General features: G+C 45.1%; 1 protein-coding gene across 1 annotated transcript in view; it reads left to right on the top strand.

Annotated features, from left to right (window-relative positions):
- Nucleotides 1–10,000, top strand: part of LOC134457673 (solute carrier family 26 member 6) — a 28,570-nt gene that overhangs the window by 11,630 nt on the left and 6,940 nt on the right. The window contains exons 7-12 of the mRNA XM_063209675.1: nt 1,596–1,678; nt 2,121–2,268; nt 4,373–4,486; nt 7,816–7,893; nt 8,241–8,336; nt 9,436–9,542. Coding sequence (XP_063065745.1) covers nt 1,596–1,678; nt 2,121–2,268; nt 4,373–4,486; nt 7,816–7,893; nt 8,241–8,336; nt 9,436–9,542 — 626 coding nt within the window. The remainder of the gene's footprint in view (nt 1–1,595; nt 1,679–2,120; nt 2,269–4,372; nt 4,487–7,815; nt 7,894–8,240; nt 8,337–9,435; nt 9,543–10,000) is intronic.

The raw sequence follows: 10,000 nt of genomic DNA, 5'->3' as shown, positions 1-10,000 counted from the left end.
TCGACTATCCCCGAAAAGCGACGCTTCCAGTCCCCCATCATTCCTGACACTCCCGTCCACCATTTCGTAAACGTATATGATACATACAGACGTGACATGACGTGCATAGGCTTAAAACCAAACGACTATTGTGAAAATGAAGCAAAAAATGGGGCAAATGGTAATACTGTTTTAATGGTTCAGTGGATATACCACATTAGGTACAGTGTAATAACCAGTGTAACAATATTTAATACAATGTAATTTTTTTACTTACATCATGTGTTTGTGCGTAAGTGGTATTACATGGTATTGCATATCGTTACACTGGTATTACACTATATTACATGGTATTGCATACTGTTACACTCGTTATTACACTGTACCTGATATTGCATATTGTTACACTGGTATTACACTAGTATTACATGGTATTAAATATTGTTACATGGGTTATTACACTGTACCTAATATGGTAGATTCACTGAAATGGTGAACCATTAAAATAAGGTGTTACCGGGCAAATCAATCCACCCAGTCAGAAGTTATGGGCCAATGAAATTCCGCCATTTTGAAAGTGTTGTCTTCCAAACTCGAATCAGTTCATGAGCCTACCCTAGAGCATTCACACACAAAATCTGGGACAAATCCATCCACCCGGTCAGTAGTTATGGGCCAAAGAATAATTCGGCCATCTTGAATTCAGCCATCTTGAAAGTGTTGACCTCCAAACTCGAATCAGTTCATGAACCTACCCTAGAGCATTCACACACCAAATCTGGGACAAATCCATCCACCCGGTCAGAAGTTATGGACCAAACAAAAATGCGGCCATCTTGAATTCAGCCATCTTGAAAGTGTTGACCTCCCAACTCGAAGCAGTTCATGAACCTACCCTAGAGCATTCACACACCAAATCTGGGACAAATCCATCCACCCGGTCAGAAGTTATGGACCAAACAAAAATTCGGCCATCTTGAATTCAGCCATCTTGAAAGTGTTGACCTCCAAACTCGAATCAGTTCATGAACCTGTCCTAGAGCATTCACCCAAAAAATCTGGGACAAATCCAAACATCCGTTCAAAAGTTATCGCGTTAACACGAAAGACCTTACGCGGCGGCGGCGGCGGCGGCGGCGGACGCGGCGGCGGCGCACGCAAAACCATTACATCCCCGACGCTCCGCGTTTCGGGGATATAATAACAACAACATAAAACAAAGGCCATGGTTCAGTTGGAGTTTGATTTTGTAACAGTGTCGGGCCTGTCAGCCCTTACAGATGGAGATGAGGCGTGTAGATCTTATCTGCTCTGACCTGCTAGCTCTGGTGGGAAAACAAAATAGAGATTCCTAACCCTATGTTCATAGCCTATGAGGACAGAGTGAAAGCCTTTTGTTTACCTAGGTCCTACGACCTGCTGTGGCCTAACGGTGTGTGTGTGTGTGTGTGTGTGTGTGTGTGTGTGTGTGTGTGTGTGTGTGTGTGTGTGTGTGTGTGTGTGTGTGTGTGTGTGTGTGTGTGTGTGTGTGTGTGTGTGTGTGTGTGTGTGCGTGCGTGTGTGCTCACGCGTGCGTGCGCGCGTGCGTGTGTGTGTGTGTCTATGCTTGTCAACAGATAATTCTTGCCACAGTCATCTCCTGGCAAGTTGACCTGACGGGCAAATACGAAGTGGAGGTGGTGGGGGAGATTCCATCAGGGTAAAGTGAAGCAGTGAAGAAACCTGTTATGCGATACATACGCTACATCTGAAAAAACACAATGTTGAGAGATCTGACACCAGCCCCCCGCTGTGAAGGCTTTTGTAAAGCGTAAAGCGTAGAGCGCAGAATATATGGGGGCTGTTAAGCACATTACTGTTGAACAATACACAGAGAGTTTCTCTCTCTCTCTCTCTCTCTCTCTCTGTCTCTCTCTCTTTCTCTCTCTCTCTCTGTAAAATATAAGTATATAAGTGAAAAAATACACACACACACACTCACACACACACACACACACACACACACACACACACACACACACACACACACACACACACACACACACACACACACACACACACACACACACACACACACACGGCATGTACAGTATTATATGTCTGTGTTTTTTTCTTTTCTAACCATACTATTTTCATTGCAGACTTGCGCCCCCCAAACTCCCAAACGCCTCTCTGTTTGGAGCGGTGATCGGCGATGCGTTTGCTCTGGCCGTGGTGGGCTACGGAATCGCCATCTCTCTCGGCCGCACCTTCGCCCTCAAATACGGATACAAAGTGGACAGCAACCAGGTGAGTCAGCTGTTTCTTGACACTGCTGCGAACACTTCCTGCATTCTCATTCTCTTACAGTTACACTGTGTGTCAGCAATTTGTGCATTATCTTTTGCTATCTGATGTTGCATTGCTTAATATAGTCATTAAACAAACACTTCCTGTCAGGGCCATGATCAGACATTTTCAAATAACGAGGTCAAATACTGCGTGCTGCACTGCATACTGTAGATTTAGAATGCTTCAAGCACTTCAGTCAAACTTAAAAGTCTGTTTTCATTAATCACTGCCTTGAGGATAAATGGGGGTGGCGTATACAGACTGAATTTATCATTGTTGATCATATATCGGTTTTCATCAATAGATAAATTTTACATTACTGAAAAAAATACAGAGGACATGACCTCTGTGTCCTCAATGGTAGTAACGGCCATGCTTCCTGCAGTCTCATTTTCTTAGAGTTTCACTGTGTGTCAGCAATTGTCAGTTATTTGTGCATTATCTTTTGCTATCTGATGCTGCATGGCCTAATACAGCCATTGAGACATCCGTCATTCAGACAGGTGATTTCCGCCATGTGATGGGAGGCTGGAAGGGCGCCAGAGCAAGTTTTAAAGTGGTGGTGCATTTTTTTTCTTGATTCAATATTTCTGAATAATGTTATTGCTACTGCACTCCACTCATTTGTCTGCAGTTTAAGTTGAGAAAGCCTCATTTAAGGATCCCAAAAGTGGGGATGCAAATGCACCACTGCAGCCCCCTTTCTGGGACCTGTGATGGGAACTGAATTACTCAAACGCATTTTCAGAAGAGCAAGCTATTAAAGATAGAGCCAGAGTATTTTAACACAATTAAGTGGAGTAGCAGTAGGCTACACATGCAGAGGTAGTCTTCCGTCTTCAAAGGGAATATTGTAGTATTCGTTTCAAAACAAGTTCTGGAATATCCCGTTCACACGTGTGGAGGAGAATATTCCCAAAATACGGCGGCCACATTCAGAATGAAAAAAAAAGAGTTTACATGACTTTTGCGCCAGACCAAATACTCCCAATAGTCCATTTACAATTGGAATATTCCGTTCATGTGAATGTGCTCACTGTGAATTAAAGCTTACTCCTGAACCCCCAGGCCCCAATGTATTTTCAAAAGAATTGATAACGGTCACGAAAGGGGATTACACACTGGACCTTTTTAATGGTGTTAGAATGATAGCCCCAGGTATTTAACACGGATCATTCGAGCTCATTTCTAACTTCCAGTCTTCTCTTTAATTGGAATGGTCCTTCCCTCCTGCAAGAGCTGATTGTCTCAGTAATGTGGTAGAGGTAGAGGGAGAGGGAGAGAGAGAGGGAGGGAGAGGGAGAGAGAGAGAGAGGGAGAGAGAGGGAGGGCTGGAGGTAGAGGTAGTGGTAGAGGGAGAGGGAGAGGGAGAGGGAGAGGGAGAGGGAGGGGGGGGGAGGTAGAGGTAGAGGTAGTGGTAGAGGTAGAGGCAATGTTCCAATGTTTCACCATCAACTGCTCTTTCCTGTGGACTCCTCAATTCTAGTTACCTAGCCGCCCTAGACCCATGCTGTCAGCAAATAAATTTGCCTGCAGTGCCCACCTGAACTTGATACGATGTGGGTCTGGCGCAGCTTTAGGCATCAATTCTACCCATTTATTCTATTTAGCAATGCTGCAGAGTGCGTAAGAGTGCTAGAGTGATACCCAGAGTACACCAAAGTGCTCTGAGTTTGTGTTTCGGAACTCCCGAGTTGAGCACTCATTCTTTTGCACTTTTCCGTGGCGGAGGCGAGGTTTCCGACAACCGAGTTTCAAAAGAATGCACCATGACTCCTGTTCTAATCTATAAATTAAGGAAGCGAAGGATAGAACTCTTGAGATTTTTCTCTGTTTATTCCCCTACAAACGTCCCGAAACGTTTGTAGGCGAATAAACAGAGAAAAATCTGAAGAGTGCTGTCCTTCGCTTCCTTCATTCATCAATATATTATGTGGGATTCAGCACCCAGTTATAATCTGTATTAACTAGTATAGGCAATAGTGTGAGCGTGGCGAGTGTGAGCGTGTCTCCTTTATTTCACTAATCTATGAATTGAAATGCTTCTTCTTCCCTGCTGCAGGAGCTGATTGCTCTGGGTCTCAGCAATGCCGTGGGGGGCGTGTTCCAATGCTTTGCCATCAGCTGCTCCATGTCCCGCACCATGGTCCAGATTAGCACCGGAGGGAAGACACAGGTGAGGCTTTCACAAAGTCAAGCACTGCACATCCCATTATGCTAATCAAGCACCAAGAAACCAAGTTCAAGAATAAAAAAAAAACTCAAGTAGGCTATTAGGAATTAAGTTTAAACATGATGATTAAGGTGATCCACACTCCAAAGAGCAAAGGCTCGTAGTTGTAACATCAACTGAATAAAACATATTCACCTTAACCTTTATACAAGATTCAGCCATACAACATGTACACTAACACAGGTAGATGCACAGGGTCACTGCTAGGCATTTAAGAGTATGGAGACTAGCACTTAGGGCATCAACCACTTTGCCCTCAAATTTGGGCCTCTAAATTGAGGCTGACTAAAAAACGAAGAGGGTGATTCGCACTCCGAAGAAGGAAGGGCTCGTAACATCACCTGAATAAAAAATAATCATACAGTAGAACCCATCGAATGTATGAATCACCTTTGCCTTTACACAAGATTCAGATGCGACCGATTGTGACTGTGCAATGTCTATGCATGCCGGCTGTCTTTTACCAAAGAAGAACCGCGCACTCCGAGTTATACAAGGTTTATTCCAGTGACAGCGTTTCCACCTAGCTAGCCTTCCTCAGGTCACATAGTAAAAATGACAAAACATTGTGTTTCACCTTGGACAGTACTCCTTGGAACAGGATGATAAATATTTCTTTAATATCCTTTAGGATCAAGGAAGTTACTCTATTTTAACATATAATGTAATGAGGTATCTCAATGTGACCTTCTTGGACAAGAAGTTATTACGTAAGGGTTAACGTTCGGCGAGAAGGTCGCTACCGTGGAATAGCAGCACGACAGAGAGAATCTTTAGACCCCGACGCGGAGCGGACCGACTCGCCGAAAGTTAACCCGCTTATTATATGGATATACTTAAATGATTCACACATGGCGGGGACATTTCTTTAGGCCTATTTAATGTTAAGATTGTTGCTGCGCAAAACAAAACAGTGCCGTTGTGAAACACCGCTAGGCAACAGCTAGGTAGCCAGGACAACAGGTGTTGTCTATCACAGCAGCTGATTAGAGTCTTGTTGAAAAGTCGCTTTAGCAGTGAAAAGTCTTGTTGCCATTGACAGCGGTCTGTTATAGACCAACCCGTCCGTTATCGAAAAATAACAGACGTGCGAACGTTGGGGAGCCCCGTTGAAATGAATGGAGCATTCGACCGATGACGTCACAACCATATAATAAAATAAAATAAACAATGCAATAAAATAATAAAATACTGAAATACTAAAATACTGGCACTAATTACTCTTAGGAAGTTCACTGACAGGAAATGAAACGAAATATGTTGTATTCTATTACTTTGTTACAATGTTACTCATGAATATATTAATTGGAATATATTATTGGAATAGTCAAGCATACTGTACAGTTGTTTTATTGTCAGCCTGAAAGTGAGATTGAATTCATGGAATAGATTTGCAATGAAGCAACTGGACAAATTAAATCACTGATGAATTTACAATACAAGTAGAGGGATTTTTTTTTTGCAAAACTGAAAGACATTCTTTCTAAAGATATTGTAATGAAGTAATTAAATTATCTTTGAGGAGACGAGCATGCTATCAGGCTTCTGATATTGCATAATTTACGCACAGATGCAAATGTGAGCCGTTATAAATAGAAAAGAAAATGATAGAAGCGAATAGAAAAGGACTGAAGTGGAAAATGAAGCGTAACATCCCCACACATATACAGCCTGCTGCTCCAGTGCCCAGACCTCTCAGAGGACTTCTCTCAGAAGCAATCTCTTTGGCAATTACTGTCCTACGCTGTGCTGCGCCACTCACACACACACACACGCACGCACACACACACACACACACACACACACACACACACACACACACACACACACACACACACACACACACACACACACACACACACACACGCATGCACGCACGCATGCACACATAGGCACATACACAAACACACACACAAACATGCGCACCCAAAAAAACTCACACTCACAACTACAGACACACAGACACAGACACACACACAGACACACACACAGACACACACACACAGACACACACACACACACACAGACACAGATACACAGACACACACAGACACACAGACAGACAGACAGACACACACACAAACACACACACACACACACACACACACACATACATCAAACACACACACAGACACACACACACATACACACAGACACAGACACACACACACACACACACACACACACACACACACACACACACACACACACACACACACACACACACACACACACACACACACACACACACACACACACACACACACACACACACACACACGCACAATGGAATGAGATGGACATGGTCTGTGTTAAATGATCAAGCTGCTGTGAAAATTGCCTGCGCTCCCATCAGGCCTTCGTCCTGTTGATGTTTACTGTCTCTCTTCTCCTCTACCCTCCCCTACCCTCTCTCTTCTCTCCTCTCCTCTCTTTGCATCTCCTCTGCTTCTCCCCTCTCCTCATCCCTTCCCTCTGCTCTCCTCTCCTCTCTTCTCTCCCCTCTCCTCTCCTTTCTTTTCTCCTCTCCTCTCCTCTCTTTTTCGCTCCTTCCCTCCTCTCCTCTCCTCTCCTCTCCTCTCCTCTTCTCTCCTCTCCTCTCCTCTCCTCTCCTCTCCTCTCCCCTCCTTTCCTCTCCTCTCCTTTCCTCCTCCTCTCCTCTCCCCTTCTCTTCTCTTCTCTTCTCCCCTCTCCTCTCCTCTCCTCTCTTCTCCGCACCTCCTCTCCTCTCCTCTCCGCTCCTCTCCTCTCCTGTCTTCTCCTCCCCTCTCCTCTCCCCTCTCCTCTCCGCTCCTCTCCGCTCCTTTCCTCTCCTTTTCTCCCCTCTCCTCTCCTCTTCTCCCCTCTCCTCTTCTCTCCTCCACCATCCTCTGCTTCCTTCTCCTCTTCCCTCCTCCCCTCCTCTCCTGTCCTGTCCTCTCCTCCCCTCTGCTCTCCTCTCCTCCCCTCTCCTTTCCTCTCATCCTCTCCCCTCTCCTCTCCTCTCCTCCATAATCCTCTCTTTTCTTCTCCTTTCTCCTCTCCTCCCCTCCTCTCCTCTCCTCTCCTCTCCTGTCCTCTCCTTTCCTACTCCTCTCCTCTCCTCTCCTCTCCTCTCCTCTCCTTTCCTACTCCTCTCCTCTCCTCTCCTCTCCTCTCCTCTCCTCTCCTCTCCTCTCCTCTCCTCTCCTCTTCTCTTCTCTTCTCTTCTCTTCTCTCCTCTCCTCTCCTCTTCTCTCCTCTTCTCTCCTCTCCTCTCCTTCCCTCGTCTCGTCTCGTCTCCTCTTGGCCAGGTGGCTGGGGCACTCTCAGCTGTCGTCATCTTAGTCATCCTGCTGTGGATCGGCTCTCTGTTTGAACAGCTTCCAAAGGTGCCGTATAAATACATTTGCTTTTCTGTGTGCAGAAATATACCTTATTCACAGAATTCACAATTATCATGAGAATCATACCACATTTCCCTAATGCAAACATGAACAAATAGTAACCATTGTGTGTGTGTGTGTGTGTGTGTGTGTGTGTGTGTGTGTGTGTGTGTGTGTGTGTGTGTGTGTGTGTGTGTGTGTGTGTGTGTGTGTGTGTGTGTGTGTGTGTGTGTGTGTGTGTGTGTGTGCACGTGTGCGTGTGCGTGCGTGCGTGCGTGCGTGCGTGCGTGCGTGTGTGCGTGCGTGCGTGCATGCGTGCGTGCGTGTATGTGTGTTCATGTGTTCTTCCTCAGGCTGTGCTGGCAGCCATCATCTATGTGAATCTGCATGGGATGATGAAGCAGTTTGGGGACATTAAGGTCCTGTGGAACACCAACAAGGTGGACATGGTGAGAACATTGGAGCGATGGGGTCAGGGGAAATCAATCAATCAGTCTAGTGTAGAGCCAGGGGAAAGCAATCAATCAGCCTAGCAGAGCGGAAAACAGCAGTCAGAGGCATGAGAAGTGCTGGCATTTCCATCAGACTCTGTTTCTCTATATGGGTTCATCGGTTCATGTATTTAAGTAATCAGTATCCGGTAGGGTCGTCTAGATTTCTAGGCTAATTCAGTACTCATTTGACTGACTGGAAATGTCTGACTTAAGCATATTTTTGTCATATGCATCAATTACGGATATGCAAACGAATCACATTTTTTTCCAACACAAAAAAATATGTTTTCTGCTGAAAATATCTTGTGTAAGTCACTGCATGCCTTTCCGGTATACTGAATGTACACAAGAAAGTGAACATTGTGAGTCACACTCCATGTGCATGGACATGGTTGTGGTTCTGGTTATGGGCAGCCGTGGAATCCCAGTCGAATCCCAGTCCTTCCTTCACTTGCATGCATGGCTGAAGTGCCCGTGAACAAGGCACCTAACCTCACATTGCACCTAGGGACTGTAACCAATACCCTGTACATTAACTGTAAGTCGCTTTGGATAAACGTGTCAGCTAAGTGCAATGTAATGTATAGTATACAGAAAATCAACATTGTGAGTTACACTCCTTGGACATGGATGCACTCTTCTATAATTACCACCAGTAATCTTTTTTTTAAGTATTTTTGGAGCTTTTTAGCCTTTATTATTATAGGACAGTGTGAGAGTAGACAGGAGATGACTGGGAGAGAGAGACGGGGCAGGGCGGGAAAATTACCCCGGCCAGATTCGAACCGGGGTCCCCCTGGGCAATGTAAGTCCAATTGTGAGGGGCTTAGCGCGCTGTACCACAGCGCCCCCCTTACCACCAGTAATCTGATTCTCAATCTGCTTGTGGTTCTGGTAATGTGCGCTGTGCAGCTAACACCACATTGCACCAGGGATCGTAACCAATTCCATGTAGAGTAAATAACTGTAAGTCGCTATAAGCGTCAGCTAAATGTAATGTAATGTATAATGTAATGTAATGTAATGTAATGTAATATGCTGTAATGTTGTGCAGGTGGTGTGGGTGGTGACCCTGATCCTGACCGTGGTGCTGAATCCTGACATGGGCCTGGCAGCCTCCATCGCATTCTCCATGCTCACAGTCATCTTCAGGACGCAGATGTGAGAGCCATGACATACATACACTAACACAGACACGCATGCATGCACACACACACACACACACACAATACACACGCACGCACGCACGCACGCACGCACGCACGCACGCACGCACGCACACACACACACACACGCACACACACACACACACACACACACACACACACACACACACACACACACTGAGAAATGTCTTGTTAGAGAGGCTGGGCAATTACAGTAATTGAAAAATAAAAAATAAAACCGTCAATCATATCAGTTGCAGTGACTACTATTATGACATATCCTTGCTTGATCACACACTATTTCATTTTTTATTTTTTATTTCATATCTATTCTATTATCCATCCTTAATTGTGCTAAGAATAAACATGAGTCAATACATCGGAGAAGACACCATGTTTCCTGCAGATAGGCCCATCCCTGAGTAGCAGTCAGCATATATTGCATAAATTAGA

Source organism: Engraulis encrasicolus, chromosome 10 (assembly GCF_034702125.1).
Source record: "Engraulis encrasicolus isolate BLACKSEA-1 chromosome 10, IST_EnEncr_1.0, whole genome shotgun sequence".
Lineage (NCBI taxonomy): Eukaryota > Metazoa > Chordata > Actinopteri > Clupeiformes > Engraulidae > Engraulis > Engraulis encrasicolus.
Note: the sequence above shows the minus strand (reverse complement) of the source record. Positions and strands in the feature narration are given on the sequence as shown.